The 18,790-nt window shown below is 39.6% G+C and overlaps 1 protein-coding gene across 2 annotated transcripts in view; it reads left to right on the plus strand.

Moving 5' to 3' along the window:
* The window catches only part of LOC100025446 (zinc finger protein 260-like), a 31,224-nt gene extending 15,469 nt beyond the window's left edge, over positions 1–15,755 (plus strand). For both annotated transcript variants that reach the window (XM_007486152.3, XM_056814406.1), the window contains 3 exons: positions 494–620; positions 3,700–3,792; positions 10,768–15,755. In XM_007486152.3, the coding sequence (XP_007486214.2) occupies positions 494–620; positions 3,700–3,792; positions 10,768–12,599 (2,052 nt within the window). In that variant the 3' untranslated portion in view covers positions 12,600–15,755. The remainder of the gene's footprint in view (positions 1–493; positions 621–3,699; positions 3,793–10,767) is intronic.
* The last annotated feature ends 3,035 nt before the right edge of the window (positions 15,756–18,790 follow it).

The following is an 18,790-nucleotide window of genomic DNA, read 5'->3' on the forward strand; positions in this document are numbered from 1 at the left end:
AAGATCACTGATTGCACATTGTACCTAGTTAATAATTATTATAACATGGAGAACTGAGTTTTGTTTTGGTCTGTTCTGTATTAAGATTTGAAATGCTGACCTAGGAGAGAAAGCAACATGCACTTCGGAGTTGGAATGGGAAGAATTCTTAGCCTGTTGGACCATTTAGGATATTCTCCTTCTGAGAAAATCAGTCCTGAAGAGGTTTATCAGAATTGGAGAATGATTGCTATATGGTAGAAATTAATATTTGGTATGTGTTTGCTGATATTTGTGTTGTCCATCTGATTGGAAAGTGAAGACTCATTCTGTGGTGTGGTTTGGTCCTTGAGTAAATGACATGATACTTTTGGGGTTCATTGTTGGGAAAAAGATCAGGAAACTCATGCACTGGCTCATGAGTTCAGTATCAAGTGAGGCAGAGAGCATGTGGATAATGAAGAAATATTTTTAGAGGACTTGTCCTGATTAAGCAGGAATGTGTTCCATTCAGGAATCTTTGACATTCAAGGATGTGGCTGTGGAGTTCACCTGGGAAGAGTGGAGACACCTGGATCCTGCCCAGATGGCCCTGCACAGGAATGTGATGTTGGAGAACTATGAGAACCTGGTCTCTATAGGTAAGCAGAACCAGCCCCTGTGAATCAGTGTCAGTATGTTGGAATTTTTGCAAGCTCATTTGCTGTAGACTTTGAAAGGTCTAAATAAATTTTGTCTAATTACATAAGGCCACACATCCTATAGGGAGAATCTGTAATAATGAAAATTAAATGATGAGACTGCTAATAGCTTTATAATTTTATTAAATCATAGTAGTAGTAGTAGTAGTAGTAGTCGTAGTCGTAGTCGTAGTCGTAGTAGTAGTAGTAGTAGTAGTAGTAGTAGTAGTAACAACGAGAGGGAAAGGTAGGAAAGAGGTAGAAAGTTCATTAGCTCTCTACTCTATTGGTGACCATGATGTATTAAAGCTGAGCAATGACAAGAGTTCCTCCAGGTTCCACGCTCTAGCCAGAAGACTCCAAAGACCTCTTGGTCTTCCACTTATAAGCTGTTTTCTCCACCCACTAGCTCTCTCACATCATATCTCAGGAACCAATCATCATTTCTTAATTTCCCTGGGCTGCCCAGGGGTCCAATGCCTATGCAATAAATTTCCTGTCTTGTTATTTTCTTAACTTCCATTCTCTGAGGTCTTGTCTATACCAGAATTACTCGGTGGTCTTCGACCTCCAGGTCCCTGAGTTCTGACATTTAAAGAAAAGACAATAATGGAGAGAGAAATTCTTTTCCAACAATCCCAAATCCTTTGTGGCCAGTAGGCAAAATGTTTCTGTTCTGTGTTTCTGGGAAAGAGGTCTTTGCTTTGTATGAATTGAGCTCTTCTGGCTCCTTTCCTCTGATGTGCCTTCTCTACTCTAGAACCTCTGGTTACTGAGAAGGAGTCATCCTCTTGGTAAGAGGAGAATCGGGATAGAGGAGTGTCACTGAGTAGAGAGGCAATTAGAGAAGAGAAAGGGCAGGAAGAGAGGGTGATGCACAGTATCAAAGGCTGTTGAGGTCAAAGAAGAGGTTAGAAAAAGGCCATTGGAATTGGCCATTGAGACATCATCAGTGACTTTAGAGAGCACTTCCCATTGAATCATGAGTTTGGAATCTAACCTGTAAAGAGTTAAGGACAGAGTGAGAGGGAAGGAGTTGGAGTATCTGTTCTGGGTGGGCTCCTCAGGGAGGTTAGCCACAGAAGAGGAGAGAGAGGGGACAGCAGGCAGGAGAGACTGGTGGGTCTTCACAAATAGGGGAGATGTGGCAATGTAGGCAGGGAGAAGCAGAGAGAGAATGACTGAAGATAAGTGGACAGTCTGTAGCAGAACCGAGGACGTAATGAGATCACTTGTGCACATGGAGCAGTCATCCTTGTTCAGGAGAATGGCCCCTTCATTATATGAGACAGAGGTGAAGGGAGAGATGCTGTTAGAAGGCATCTGAGTGATGGGAGGGGAGAAGAGGGGGAGCTCTGGGGGACCAGCCTAGTTTGTTTAGCAATGTTCTGAGCTCAGGCAGAAAAGAATTTGTATAATCTCCTGTGGTGAGTGGGATAGTGAGTCACTGAGGTGGGGTATTAGAGGCTTGGGGGGGGGGGGCGGGTAGCTCGGTGGCTTAATGGATTGAGAACCTGGATTTAGAGACAGGAGGTCTTAGGTTCAAATCTGGCTTTAGACACTTCCTGGCTAGGTGACCCTGTACAAGTCACTTAATCCTCATTACCTAGCCCGTATGGCTCTTTTGCCTTGGAACCAATACATGGTATTGAATCTAAGGCAAGGTAAGGCTTTAAAAATAAAAGAGGTTTTCCTGAGTATACCGAGGGCCCAGTGAAGAGGATGTAATGTCAATTTGTGGTGGATCCAGTCAGCACAGTCTGATGATTTTTCCTTAGCTTTGTTCAGCTGCAGGTGAGTAGGAGCGAGGGGAGAGTAACCGAGGCTGAGGCTTGGCAGCATGAGATCAGCTCCAGCATAAGGAGCCAATGGACTCGAGAGAAGAGGATGATGGAAAGTCAGACTGTTCCTGGGATCAACATGGGTGAGGGTAGAGAGTAAATTAGTGCAGGGAGGATGGCCCGGGAAGGACTGAGGGATGGGGGAAATGGAGGTCATGGCAAGGACAGATGGAGATCCCAGAGAGAAAAGGGGATGTCAGGGTTCCCGAGCAGGGAAGTGGTGCATTTGTGGATGACGGCAAGGTCAAGGCTCTGACTTTGTGTGTTCTTGGGTGGGCAGGAAAGAAAGACTGAGCCAGGTAGGCACTGAACTCATGGAGGAAGGAGATGAAGGGCCCAGAGGTCAATAGAGAAAGAGCTGCCAAACCTTAGCCTGGATGGTAGTTTTCTATTGAATGAACTTCAGAGGAGGAGAGATTAGCAAGTGATGGTGGCAGAGGGAGAGCTTTGAGTGGCACTTGGAAATGGGGAGGAATCTACCTCCTCCTCCTTGACCAGTCAGGGCCTGAGTGAAAGTGTAGCCAGGGCTTGACTGGGCACATTTGGGATGAGGGGTTTTCCCTCTCATTTTGGTTGAAGCAGGAGAACTGTGTGTGGATCCTGGGGCTCTGAGTGCTAAGGAGAAAGAAAGAAAAGATCTTTTAAAATATGTTTTTGAGATGCATAGAAATCAAGAACCAGAAGGCATTGCTGACTAGCAGGATAGCCTTTAATGCTACATGTGGATTTATTGTTTTAGTTTGTATTTATTTTGTTTTGAATTTTTAAATTGTTGGGAAATGTGTATTGTCCTGATTATGACAGACTTTGGATGGCTAGCCTTAATGTAAGTGAAATTTTGACCCATCCTGCCTTGTATTACAACACAGTCCCTCTACATTTCCATACTTGCCTGATTTTCCATTTCTTCTTGATTGATTATTTGTAGCCTGCAGACTGAGAGATCTGGAACTTTGCATATGATGCCACATTTTTTTGACATAGTGATTGATTTTACCCAATGCTTTTATCTTCCTCTTTTTTATTAAAATTTCTTTTTTGTGATAAGGAATTACTTTTTGATAGCGAGAAAAAGTTGGAATATTATAAGAAATTGAGGTGTTCTGAAAACAGAAGAAATTCAGAAAAATTTTATTTTAAAACTTTTGAATTCTCAGATAGTTCTTTGAACTCAGCTTTTTATTCTCTCCATGTTGCAGGGATTCCCGTTTCCAAACTAGATTTGCTCTTCCTGTTGAAGAGAGAAGATGTACAGAATCAAGAGGGAGAAGCTGGGACAGGCACTTGTATAGGTGAGTCTTTGAAAAGCAGCTGCTCCATCAGCATTAAATTTTCTACCCTTCCTTGTTGTTTAATGGTCTTGATGGGATCAGTCCTGGGTCTAGGCAATCGGTCAGTAGTATTGATTAAGCATCTCCTATGGTCTGATCCTGAGGATAGAAGGGTGGTGGAGATCCAAGTCGCCTAAATAATTTAAATTTTTCTGGATCAATTTCAGAGTCATGTAGCCTACATTAGGAGATGTACCTAGGTGACCAACCTGGGTGACATAAATGACGTAGCTGCAGGGATACAAAGATGCAGGCAGGACAGCATCCCATGTAGGACCCTAAGAGAGGGGTATAAATTCTCTTCACATAATGCCCCTTTTGATTCTTTGGGAGACCAGCATGGTAAATCTCATCCTTTGGGTTCTTTAGGAGATTAACATATCAGGTCTCCCCAATGAATCATTCCACACGGGTACTAGAGATATCTAAAGTATTACACCTTACAAAGAGGGAATTACAACAATTTGGGGGATTCAAGGGAAAGAAAGAAAAAAGAAAGAAAACAAAAAATGATTGATAGAGACATTGACAAAAAGTCCATTAGGGGAGACTCCCCTTTGGCATAAGAATTTACATTCTGAATAAATGATAAGTTCAAACCCGTTCAGTTTAGTTCATTATATCCCAAACTTCATTTTGGATCTCTTGATGTAGTGTGTGATTTCTGTAGGCATCCTTATGACATCTTTTCCAGAAGATTCACTTTTTTGATTCAAGGTGTTGGTGATCTTCTTTTCCTTAAAATGGCTTTAAAAGATCTCAATCCTTGGGTTTTAGCATAATTACACAATGTCTCCCTTAGGAAGGTGTTGACCAACACCAGAATCAGCCCAGGATACATGACTGAGCTATGAGGTATATGAAGCAATTCCTAAAACAAAACAAAACAATCTCAAAACCCCAAAACCAAAAGAAGAGTAAAAAACAATCTAGATAAAGGAAATAAATAAAATAAAATAAAAGTCTAGATAAAAATACATATCAAAATCCTATGTGTATAAAATTACGAGGAAAAATTAACCATAACAAGTCCTTGAATCACCAGCAAGGCCCAATTGAAGTAGCTTATATCCTGCAAACATGCAGGATAACTGCAGCAATATTGCACTTACCCACTGGCATCAGGGACTAAAGAAAATTGCCATACTATAAAAGAGATAAAGGGAGAAAGTGTGAGGTAAAAGGGAAGTACTATTCCCTGGTCTGATTTTACCTTCAATCTCAGGGAGAGGGGAGCCAGAATGAAAACCAAATGAAATTACTTGTGTAGAAACCTGGCACAAAGAAGTCCACTGTCTGATTTTGCCATGCAGCTGCTTCCTCCATCCCCAAAAGAAGTCCTCTGTCTTGGCATATATCATTATCAATCCCACAAGGATTGTTGGTCTCCTTGACCTTGTGCTTCTTTTCACTGTACAGTAGCTCCTTAGTAATCCCTTCTTCAGGAATCAGATACAAATATTAATTAAAGTCCTATAATACTTCACACTCAATGGCAGCTTTTCATAGTCTAAATCTTTTGGGTATGCATTAGTATTAGGGCTAACAGGCATTGCAAACTTATCTTTCAAAATAAAAAACATTAATTCTGATTCCATATACTCAAGTAAAAATTAAGAAAAAAATCAAATTTCCCATTGGAAATATAGAGAAAAGTAATTAAAAAAACAACCAGAAACTCATCTTGCACATGCCATGTGACAATGGGTTAGTCAAAGAGACATAATACAAGGATTCCTCACTCAAAAGCGAGCTCAATTTCTTCTCTAACTTGGCCAGGATCCACAGTGTGTGTACATAATTTTTTCACAAGGTAAAACTTGTTATAAACAGTAGTAAAACAGCTAATACAAATTCTAACAGTATCACAATTCCCAAAATTATGAGTCCATTTGATTATAGTAGCAAATAAACCAGTACCCTGCATCCATGAGTCTCTACAGCAACTTGTGCGACATTAAAAATCCCTTCAAGCTCGTGAATGTTTGTCACAATATCTCCAGATCTGTTTACATAAGAACAACAAAATTGATTAATAAAGGCACATGTACCTCCTGATGCAATTGTAACCATGTCAAGGGCCAGCTGATGTTGTAGAACTGTCTTTGCTAAGGAGTCAGTCTCTTCTTGTAGGAAAGAGATGGCCTCCGCTGTTTGAGAGATGGCTTGAGCTGTGTCTTGAGACAATCTTTCAACCTCCGCTGAGATGTTTCTAACAGAGTCTATTACTGCCATCATTCCAAAGATTGGCAGGAGTGGGCAGAAAAACCTCTGTGCTATTGATGAGGATGCTGCTGAATTTGACCTTGGCCTCTTGGGTCTAGAATGCCAGCAAGACCCCAGATTTCTGGCCATGGACTTGTCTACCTGACCAATATAGTGATTGTGCACTGATACAGGTGGAATAACATAAGTCCAACCACAAGTATCATACCACCCCGGGGGAAGAGTAGAATATGCTGAAGAATTACCAACCTAAAACTGTCCGGGGCTCACCAAACCCCATGGGAAATCCACCGGGATGAGACCATAACAGTCATAAAAGACATGTATTCATGTGTCCCGTCCATCGCATTTCTAAGCTTTGCTCTAGCACACATGAATGTGGAGGTAGGAATGGAATGGTGAGGTTGCACTTCACTTTGTCACCCATATACTTACTGGTACGTAACGGGCCCATGTCTCTTGTCAGACACTAGTCAAAGGTAGGGAAATGATCAGTCTGAGGTAATGGTGGTCCTAGATATCTAAAAAACACTTCTGAAGACCGATTCAAATCAACTGTTATTTTCAGTTTTTTAAATTTCTCAAAGGTTACTGATACAGGTTGTAACCATTTTGATGGAGATCATCCATCATCTATGTAACAGTTAACAAAGGAAAAAGGAGCAAAAGGCTGTTTTAGTAATATGTGACCTTCCTATGATGCAAGCTGTGGTAGCGTCTCCTTTCTGTGGACTGGAATTGTTGCTCATGACAAAACAGAGTTCTGATGGATCCAGTGACAGACCCAGCATCCACAGGGACCAATAGCTTTGCCATGGAAAAGAGTTTGTCCAACTTGTCTATGGACTTTTATAATGGCATTATCCCTAGTCCAATCATAGGAAGAGCATACAAATAAGGACAATGTAAAAACACATAGCCATTAACCCAAACATATTAACTCAAGGTAATATTAGATTAATATGTAAACTTAAAAGCAAAATTAAAGCTAAAGAAAAGGCAGCAAATGCATTATATGTGACAGGATGTCACTCAGTGTCAGTAGAAAGTACCCGTTTTACATGCAAGGAATGTATCCAAGAGACCTTTTCTATGATTTAGGTAGCTGTTTCAGTGGTTAACAGTATTTATACCTTGTCTTCTGGGTGTAGATCTCTATTTAAGATTTCATTTCAGATTTCTTCACTGTGGAGAGGAGAACAGTGAGGTCTGAACAGGCTTAAAATTCACCTCCAGACTTCTTGAGGTCCCTTCCCCTCCCGACTATCATCATATATCTTGATTCCTTTGGCCATACCTCTAGCCATCACTTTGGTCATTCTGACAATTTCTCTGTGGTGCTCCACAATAATTATAGATTCCTTGAGGATTGTTATGAATCGAGTTATAATTTATCCCATTACAATCACAGTATCTATTGGAGGATCTATCATTATTAATATTATTATTATTATTATTTCTCCTACTTCTGTTTCTCATTCTACAACTCATAGCTACATGTCCTTGTTTCCCACAAAAGGAGCATTGCATTGGTTGCTTCATGGATTCCCTTAAAGGAGCTATGACCTCTGTCTGTCTTTCAGCTCTTTCTTTTATTTGCTTTTTTAATTCATATTTTTCCTTCTTTAATTTCACCTCTTATTCAGTTTTTTCCTTTCTTTTTTTTCTTTTTTTTAAAACCCTTATCTTCCGTCTTGGAGTCAATACTGTGTATTGGCTCCAAGGCAGAAGAGTGGTAAGGACTAGGCAATGGGGGTCAAGTGACTTTCCCAGGGTCACACAGCTGGGAAGTGTCTGAGGCCAGATTTGAACCTAGGATCTCCCGTCTCTAGGCCTGGCTCTCAATCCACTGAGCTACCCAGCTGCCCCCTAGTTTTTTTCCTTTCTTACTCTCTCCAGTTCCTCTTTTTTCAGCTTTCTCTCTATTTCATCTTTCACAGCCCTCAAAGACATGCTGTTGTCCTCTTTAGCTTTTCTATGTCCATGATGGGCCAGTCTGGGCAATTGTTCTTAAAATAGTCCTTAATCTCTCAGGAATGATTCTTTACAAAATGAATCCTTATGAGTCTGGCATCTATCCCTCTGGAGACATCCTTGCCAAGATACCTAGAACCTAGTTCAACTGTCATAGAACCGTCATAAAACTGAGATGGTCTCTTATTCTCTCCCTGGCTGAGGTCATCGAATTTAGTCCAATTACTTGGCCTGTCAGAGCAAGCTTTCATTCCCTTTAATAATGCATTTCTACTCTCACATAGATGGATGTAATCTTTGGCAGAATTAAAATTCCATTTCAAGTTTTCTAGGGGCCAACATACTGCATCATTATTTTGAGATCCGTTCACAATGGAAAGGATCATGTTCCTTTCGCCATCTGTTAACAGAGCGTGAAGTAATTCTATAACATCTGATCCCTCCATAGTTGCCAAAAATGTGATAATTAAAATTAGGAGACTAGCCATAAATTAGTATTTATATTAATCAAAGATAGTAGGGGGAAAAGAAAGATGGAAAAATAAGAATGAGAAATATAAAGGTATTTTCCTTATTGCTTCATTTAGCTGGCTATTCAATGGCCTCCTAGAGAGCCCCTAACCACCCTCACAGGCAGGTCTGGTTAGCAACAAACATGGAAGAGAAGAGGCCAAAATTCACTCCTACCTCACTTTATCAAATTTATTCTCCTATTCATTCTCCACTAACTCTCATACATGACATCTCCAGAGCCAGCCATGCTTTCTAATTTGCCTGTGGCTCCCAGTGGTGCTGTGCAGGGGAACATTGCCCATCCCCCTTCTCTCTTGACATTCTTGTCTCCATTGCTGACTTTTTCTGGCTGCCATTCTATCCTCATCACCTAATCTACCCCTTGATTTCCCTCACATGGTCCTTGCTTCCAGGTCCTATGCGAGGTACATGTAGTTAAAAGGGGGAAGGGCATATTTCCTTTCACAGTCTCCTCTTTGATTCTTGGGAGACCAGCATGCTAAATCTCCTCACTTGCGTGTTCTAGGAGATTTAACGTGACACCTCCCCCCAATGAATCGTTCTACATATGGAGCCTAAACATTTAAAGATTCTCTTACTAGAGGTAGCTCCAGGAATGCAAGGTCTTGGGCAGGACCCTAGGACTGCTGTAAATGATCTTCTCACACATAAATGTTCAACCTTCCCAGAAGTTTGGAAAGAATTTGATGTGCAATTGGGTAACAGAAAGGACATGGTGCCTATAGTCAAAAGCATTTAGGGATTAGTCTAATCACTGCATGAACCCCAAAAGCATTATATCCTCCACTATAATGGTTGGAATCACTGCAGAAAGAAATTTATTAAAGTTGAAACAAGTACATGCTTATCCCAGAGGAAAAATAGCTTCCCAACAAAACTAGCCAACTCTTTACTGTTTGAGGTGCCAGTAACACAATTTAGCTCACATCTCTTGGGTCACAGTGGGAACCTCCAAGGGCTTCCCACTAAATGGGAAAAGCTGCAAGAGGACTAAGAGTGAAGCAGGCTTTGCACTTCCTTCCAAAAAAAAAGTTGATGGATTCAAGTTCCTGTATGAGACACACATTTTCAGATACAGAAAATGGCATTCATTTTTTTTAATCTCTTACCTTCTGTCTTAGAACTAATAATGCAGAAGAATGGGAATGTTTAGGCAAAGTGGTTGAGTGACTTGCCCAGCGATCACCCAGCTAGGATGTGTTTAGAGGCCAGATTTTGAACTCAGGATCTCCCATCTCTAGACCGGGCTCTTTATCCACTGAACCACCCAGGTGCCCCCTAATGTCTTTCATTTTTTTAAATGGTGTTTATTATAAGGAATGTATTTTTATTTTAGTTATCAGTGGCATTTAAGGATAAATTTTTTAAAAAGAAATAAGTAATGACTATTCCAGAAAAGTAAATTCCTTATGTCTCAGGTCAATAGAAAAAACTAGTGTTGGCATTCATTATGTGATCTCAGTTATTGTAACTGAAAAGATCATATTGAACATGATCTCTCAGAAAATTACATTATGGGGGCATCTGGGTGGCTCAGTGGATTGAGAGTTAGGCCTAGAGACAGGAAGTTCTAGGTTCAAATCTGGCCCCAGACACTTCCTAGCTGTGTGACCCTGGGAAGTTACTGCACCCCCATTGCCTAGCCCTTGCCACTCCTCTGCCTTGGAACCAATACATAGTATTGATTACAAGACTGAAGGTAAAGGTTTAAAAAAAAAAGAAAATCATATTATGCTTACAGATGATACATCATGAGATAATAGAAACATTCCATATATGTGCACCAAGTAGTATAATATCTGTGAATAGTGGAATGAGAGTACAGACAGTCAAAGTGAAAAGGAAAGACAAAGTTATGGAGTTTGAGTTCTAGACTTAGAGTTTAGGATTTGGTCAAATCACTCAGACACTCTGAGCTCATGGCCTGAGCTGTGAATGCAATGAGAATGCTTCCCCTGCCTGTGCTCCAAGTTTCTTGTAAGGATCTAATATGATCGTGAGTAAAACTCTGTCAGTGAAGTCAGCCTTTAGTTGTGAGCTAATGGCACATTGGAATGATTGATTCTGCCCATTTATGTTTGTAGACTTTTCTCTTTGCCTGGGGAAATAGAATGAAAATCAGTTTTTATTCTGCCAGTGGAGGAAAAGGGATATATATATATGTCTAGGTGACTATGGGTATATGTTGTTTGTTTCTTTCAGAAGGAAAGATCAGACTTGAAATGAAAGAGATGACTGCAGAGCTACACCTTTCTGGGGAAGAAACTCAGAAGCAAAGATGTGTTGGTGATGGTGCCTGTGATTCCACTTGGAGAGAAAACTTTGATGTACATCAGAAATTCCACACTGAACGGAAACCTTTTGAATGTAATCAATGTGGTAAAACATTTGCAAAGAGAGCTGCTCTTACTGTACATCAGAGAATCCACACTGGAGAAAAACCTTATGAATGTAACCATTGTGGGAAAGCATTCAAAGAGAGGTCCAGTCTCACTGTACATCAGAGAATCCATACTGGAGAAAAACCGTATGAATGTAATCAGTGTGGAAAGGCATTCAAATATAGAAAGAGTATGGTTGAACATCAGAGCACTCACACTAGAGAAAAACCTTATAAATGTTACCATTGTGGGAAAACATTCACACAGAGGGCCACTCTCACCGTACATCAGAGAATCCACACTGGAGAGAAACCTTTTGAATGTAATCAGTGTGGAAAGGCATTCAGATATAGAAAGAGTATGGTTAAACATCAGAGCATTCACACTGGAGAGAAACCTTATAAATGTGATCAATGTGGAAAGGCTTTTATAGACAGGTCCATTCTTACTGTACATCAGAGAATCCACACTGGAGAAAAACCTTATGAATGTAACCATTGTGGGAAAACATTCAAAGAGAGGGCCAGTCTCACCGTACATCAGACAATTCACACTGGAGAGAAACCTTTTGAATGTAATCTGTGTGGAAAGGCTTTCAGACGTAGAGACTATCTCAAGCTACATCAGAGAATCCATACTGGAGGGAAGCCTTACGAATGTAATCAATGTGGTAAAAAAATTGCAAAGAGAGCTGCTCTTATTGTACATCAGAGAATCCACACTGGAGAAAAACCTTATGAATGTAACCATTGTGGGAAAACATTTACAGAGAGGGCCAGTCTTACCGTACATCAGAGAATCCACACTGGAGAGAAACCTTTTGAATGTAATCTGTGTGGAAAGACTTTTATACGAAGGAACAGGCTTACTGTACATCAGAGAATCCATACTGGAGAGAAACCTTATGAATGTAATCAATGTGGAAAGGCTTTTTCACAGAAGTCTGGTCTTACGATCCATCAAAGAATCCACACTGGTGAGACTCCTTTTGAATGTAATCAATGTGGAAAGGGTTTCAGACGCAGGTACCTTCTTAATCTACATCAAAGAATCCATACTGGAGAGAAACCTTATGAATGTAATCAATGTGGAAAGGCATTCAGATATAGAAAGAGTATGGTTAAACATCAGAGCATTCACACTGGAGAGAAACCTTATGAATGTTATCAATGTGGAAAGGCTTTTAGATGTAGGAAAAGTATAGTTAAACATCAGAGAATCCACACTGGAGAAACACCTCATGAATGTAACCATTGTGGGAAAACATTCACAGAAAGGGCCAGTCTCACCATACATCGGAGAATCCACACTGGAGAGAAACCTTTTGAATGTAATCTGTGTGGAAAGACTTTTATGCGGAGGAACAGGCTTTCTATACATCAGAGAATCCACACTGGAGAGAAACCTTATAAATGTAAACAATGTGGAAAGGCTTTTATAGACAGGTCTACTCTTACTGTACATCAGAGAATCCATACTGGAGAGAAACCTTATGAATGTAATCAGTGTGGAAAGGCATTCAGATATAGAAAGAGTATGGTTAAACATCAGAGCATTCACACTGGAGAGAAACCTTATGAATGCAATTGGCTTAGTAAAGTCCTCAGTCAAAAGTCAACCCTTATTTTCCCTCAGCCACTGCCAACTCAGTAAAGAACAGTCCTTGGGTGTCAACTGTGTCCACTGCCAAATCAGTAAACAACAGTCCTTGGGGGAAGCTGTGTCAACCCCAGCCATACCTTTGGGAACTTTTGCTCTACTGATGATACTGGGGTCAGGCTGCTGATTAAAGGAAGATTGCAGGGGCCCTCCACTGGCCCTGGACATGGGGCCTCAGCACATTGATCAGACATGGTCCCAGGGTTCACCTAATGATGGAGGAGCACATGAATAAGAGCAATGGCATTCGTCTCACTTGGAAGTAATCCAAGGCTAATGTTCGCATAATTCAAGCTGAATCCCTTTCTTTTTCTCTATGGAATCATGATTATGTTTAACACTTCAATTTAGGAAGATGAGAAATAAAGACTCTTTGGTGTCTCATAGCATGAGACTTCAGGGGCTTTCGGGAGCCTCCATGATCTTCAGTGTTAGGTCTAGTGATTACGTACAAGAAAAAGATAGTCACATACTGAAGCCAGAACAAGCATTGACTACTAGGAAAGACATCAGCATGCAGAATGGAGGTAGAGATTGGGGCCTAGTATCAGCCCTGGCCTAGTTTGTTAGTAAACATTAATGAAGCACCTACTGTGATCTAGGCACTGAAGACACAAAGAGAAATAAAAGACAGTCCCTGTTGTCAGAGCTTAGAATCTAGTATACAAATATAGTGATCGTTCAAGAAGTAAAAGATTATGATCCTCACTGTTAAATGATCCTAGGAAAAGAGGGTATTTTACAAATGGAAATACATTTAGTTAAACAGGGAAATAATGGAATAGAGGTATGAGAACAATTACAGTTTTAGAAAGGCAGAATTGGGGAACAAATAGTAAAAATCAAAATCATAATGAAAAAAGTAATAGCAGTTATATAGCACCCACTGTGTGCAGTGGACTTCATAAATATGAGCTCATTTGGTTCTCATAAGAACCATAAGGGTTAAGTGTAATAATTATTCTCATTTTATAAGTGAAGCAACTGGAGCAACCAGAGGTCTTATGACTTGCCTAGGGTCACAGTACTAGCGAATGTCTGGGATTAGTATGACTCTATCCAGTGTACCAGAAAACTGAAAATACTCATACATGAGTGAGGTTGAAAATGAGAGAATTTTAGAATCTTTCTTGTTGAGGAATGGATATCCGTTTTGTTTGTTTGTTTTTGGCTCCTTAGCCAGTCAGCAAAATGAATGGCAATTTACCTTTTAAAATTCTTATTACTGTAAAAGTTATATATATGGTTGAGACTGAATATAAATATTATTCGTCGCCATGGATTTAATTTCTTAAATCCTAAATGAAACACTCAAGTCAGAATGGAGTTTTATGGTGATTTAATTACAACAGGAGGAAGAAATTAAGAAAGAGGAAAAGAGTTAACGCAAACTGCTCTGGCTCAGGCTGAGCCAGGCAGGAGTTCAAGGCTTTGGCCAAGGGTGACCTTCCCCTGAGAGCCAAGGGAAAGGGGAGTCAGTCCTTTTCACTCACATGACCAATTCAAGGAAAGCTGTCTGTGGGAGCTCCTCCAAGCTTGAGTTCCAGGATCAAACTGACGTCTAGTCATCTCCATAGGAAGTGACAACTCCAGAGGCAGTTCTCTACATCACTTCCTGCATCTCACATGTGCCAATGGTGGCTCATTTTTTTTCTTAGGACAGCCCCAGGGGACAGTCAGTTGTTTCTGATTTGTCATTTGCTAGCACATGCCCGTGTAGTGTGAGCGTGCACATTACTGGGTGCTAGACCAAGCAAGATGGAGAAAATCTAAAAATCCCCCGATGATGTTTGGGGGACTAGACTCCCGAAATGATCACCAAACATAAGCATCCTGCACCCCCAAAATTTCTAACTTCAGTCATATACAAAATTTTACTTTCTAAGAGGAAAACTACAATAGTTAGAGATAAGGGGGGAATAGAAGAGAGAGAGACAGCAAAACCAATGTTTTTCTGGGTGCATTCACAAAAGCCAATTGGGGGCAGTCCCCTTTTGGCATTAGAGTTTATATTCAAAATAAATGTTCAATCGACTGCACCCCAAGGTTCATTCTGGATCTTACTGTAGTGTAAAGATTTAGGTATCTATCTGCAAACAGTTCATTCTCTGGATGTAGGTGTTAGCAAGCTTATTCCCTGAAGATCTTTCTTGAACAAAAATGTTTTAAATCTTGGATTTTATGAAAATACAATCCCCCCTGAAGAAGGTGTTAAAAAAACACCAGTTCAGCTCAGGATGCAAGGTTTAGTTATGGGGGTGTGTGAGTCAATTTTAAAAGAGCAAAAACAAAAGAAAAAATATAATGATAGAAAAATTAAACCCTTTTTATTGTATATATATTTTAAAGAAGAATTCAAAATCAGTATCAAAATATCAAAAATTTATGTATACAAAATTTTGAGTATGCAAGAATAAATTTCTAATAGGCCCTTGTATTAGGGTCCAATTAAAGTAATTTCTTATCCCACAACTCTGTAGGACAGAATGCAGTAATATCTCACTTATCCATTTGCAGCCAAGGCTACAGGAAGTTGCCATACAATAGGAGAGAAAAAAAGGACCAGATTATTTCAATAGGGAAGTTTCATTCCCTGTTCTGATTTTACCTTCATTCTCAGGGATAGAGGGAGCGAGGATGATAGCCAAACTTTGGTACTTGTCTGTAAGTATTTTCACGAAGAGTGTGGATACAAAGAAGACCTAAGTCTTAATGTATGTCTAGCGTCGCAGCCTCGATTCTCACACTAGGTTCAAGCCTTTAGTATTGGCTTAAAAGTGCATCAATCCTACCTGGATTTGTTTCTTCTTTTTTGTTAACCTGTGTGCTCTTTTTGCACTATTCAGGTTAAGTCTGTGCACCTTTTTTGATCCAATCCTAGAATCAGACACAAACATTAATTGCAGTGAACCTTTCATGACCTCATGGAAATAGAGTTCCTCTTCCCAGGTGTTTGTGACATAACATTTCTGCTGAGTATGCCAAAACATAGAAATCTCAGTTCAAGGCTGCATAAAGTGGTCCATGAAATCCTGGGAATGGGTTAACTCCCCTGTTCACATTCTGGGGAGGATAGATTGTTTCTCTCGAGAAGAGCTCTAAATCTGGTGTGCTGCTTACAATAAACATTCATTATCCTTGCTTTGATAATGTTCCAGTCTTTCTTTCTTTCTTTTTTTTTTGGCACATTTGATCATACTGTCTTCTTTGAGTAACACATATGGTCAAATATACCATTACCTTTATTGTTCTAGCATAAACAGGGTAACCATTAAAAGAAAAACAAAAGAAAAAAACCTCTTGAATGCAAAACACTAAGATAATGAAACTTAGTAAAGTACCAAGCACCTGGGGGTGAGGGGGAGGTGTGGGGGAGCGGGAGGGAACAAGGATAAATTGATGCAACAAGAGCATCTTTACAGTCTTTTATCTTTTCCATGATCACCATGTAAATCTTAGTATATCTGTATGTGAATGAAAAATAAATCCACTGACTGCAAATCAGACACTGTGCACAAAAACTTGCTAAGATTGTGTTCAATCAACTATTATAAATGTAACTAGAATTGCACAACCCATATATTTCTACCTGGTCCAATTCCAAAGCAGAGTCTGAAATCTATAGTCCCAGATTTCCCTTTAGGTAATTCTGACCCTAAAGAAAACCTCATGAAAGAACTTCTCTATGGTAAGAAAGGTCATTTTGCCTAAGTCTGATGTGGTTTTGTTGACTTGCACTACTTACTGCTGGCAATTATAAAACACTGATCTGGAAGAATTCCAACCACCTGTGATACAATGCTTAACTTTTTAAACCTACAGTAAACCAGAAACAAAAAGCAAAGCAAATCACTTTTCTAACTAGGAACAGCACAGATAATGCAATCTTTTCCATATCACAGTTAAAGTACAATGAACAAAACCGCTCAACAAACTTTAAAACAACAACAAAATAATCCCAGGTCATTAATCAACGTTTACATGCAGGTGAAAAGCATTTCAAATGCCAGTCTTTCTTTCTTGCGACTCCGCAGGAGTCCCCAGCAATATATGTTTTGTCATACTCAACAGGAATGGTATGTCACAAACACCTGGGAAGATGAATTCTATTTCCATGAGGTCATGAAAGACTCACTGCAATTAATCACAGTCCTATAACAATTATCAATAAATGGCACGTTCCCATAGTCTAACGTGCCGCGGTCAGTGTCCAGCCCCATTCGCGACTCCAGGGATCCTGACTGGTGGCGAATGATCAGTCAAAAACATCTTAATCATTACGGCCATGGGACTGCTTTGCTTCTCCAAGCTGCTCCAACATTCCCAGGCTTGGGATTTATTTTTATATCCATATTATTGGCATGCAGGTATACAAAACCAAAGAGAGATAATTGGAAAAGTGACACATTAACTTTTAACAAATAACTTGATTAACATTCTATATTTTTGTATTGTGATTACAGACAGAATACAAGATAAATGATTTTGTCACAGGTGGCTTACTAGGGAGTTTGAGTTACTGATTTGTGTAATTGAGTTGCTGAGGCATATTGAAGCTTAGTGTACCTGTACATATTGTATGGGCCTCTATGATTGTTTTGTGTGCTAGCTTCATGATAAAGTTTTGGACATGGCCTGTAGCTGTGGTTTCACTGGGAATTATGCACCTAAATAATTCCCCCTCCCCCTCCTTTTTTTTTTTTGAGCTGAAGAGTCTTCAGTTCAATTTGGATTTGCCGAAAGGGGGACCCTAGGTATCGGATGAGGATTGGAAAGCAAAGAAGAATGAGAAAAAGCAAAACGAGCACATCCACAAGCAATAAAGCTATGGGTCAGATCACTGTTGGAGATAAGGGAAGAGATGCTGTCATAAAATGAATTAGCAATGGATGAGGCTGAATAAAGGGAGGTAATAGAGTGACTGATATCCATGATTTGTCTGTGTAATGTGGACTCCTTGTAGGGAAGATTGCTAGTGATGCAATGAGTTCAGTGATATCCAATAAGGGGTACAATGAAGGGTTTAGAATGGTTTAAACTGTTGGAAATCAATTGTAGGGCATAAATGCCTGGACCATCATACCAGTCAATAGTCATATTAACAGGAAGCATAATAAAGGATGGTTATTTAACAAGTACAATGATAGCAGGAATGGAGGGATTAAGAATTCTTAAAATACATAGCAAGAATTTCTATAAACTGTGGGGGAAACACATTGTACAATCAATACATAGGTTTCAATGGGTTTGGAACTTCTCTTGTCACTAGGGTGCAGTAATACAGCAGGGGGAGAGAAGCAATGAATTTCCACAAAGAAAAATGAGTAATGGGAGATGAGACGCTTTCAATGGCAGAAACACCAGGGGGTACAGATGAAATAGCTAGCATGGCAAGAAGTAAGGCATTAGTACAATCAGGAGGTCCTGATAGTCCATTCTTTGTTTTGCTTGGACTGCAAGTGTCCCAATTCGTCCCCAAGTTGGTAGAGCATCTTGTTGTTTTAGCACAGTCTCTGTATCTGCATTCTCCCAGGCTTGTTGTTGGGATGGGAGTCGTGGCAGGGATGGGTGAAGCTTTCTGGAATCCAAGTGTGTGAGAGTACCTGGGGGGTAAACACAAACAGATCCTTGCCCCTAAAAGAGGGCTGGGACTAATAATAATTTTAATAATTATTATTTAATAATATCATTTTATTTATTAAATAATATTATTTAATAATTATTAATGAATTATTAATAATTGATTAATAATTGATTAATAATTATTAATAAATTTTATAATGATACTTTTCCAATTGACCTTTTGCCTTTTTTTTAAAGATTAATTTGAAATTAGCAAGAGCTTTGAATGTATGTGTTGGGCCATTATCTGTTTTGAAGGTTTTGGGAGATGCAGAGAACATACTGCTTCAATAGTATGAATAGAAGTAAAATTTTGATTAGAAAAGTTACCCAATGATACACAGATGGGCAGGATTTAACATGTATTCTAAATAGCAATTAGTAATATTGATGAAACTTCAGTGGAATTTGCTTTTCTTCTTCATGGATCTTGTTTGTCAGGACTCGCTTATCTATGTGGTCCATGTTGCTTTGGATATGTCATTTTATTAAGAAAAATTTTGGTGGAACTAACATATTGTGAAATAAATTCTTTTACTTCAGGAGATATAAATGTCCTGAGG

This window comes from Monodelphis domestica, chromosome 2 (genome assembly GCF_027887165.1).
Source record: "Monodelphis domestica isolate mMonDom1 chromosome 2, mMonDom1.pri, whole genome shotgun sequence".
In the NCBI taxonomy this organism is placed as follows: Eukaryota; Metazoa; Chordata; class Mammalia; order Didelphimorphia; family Didelphidae; genus Monodelphis; species Monodelphis domestica.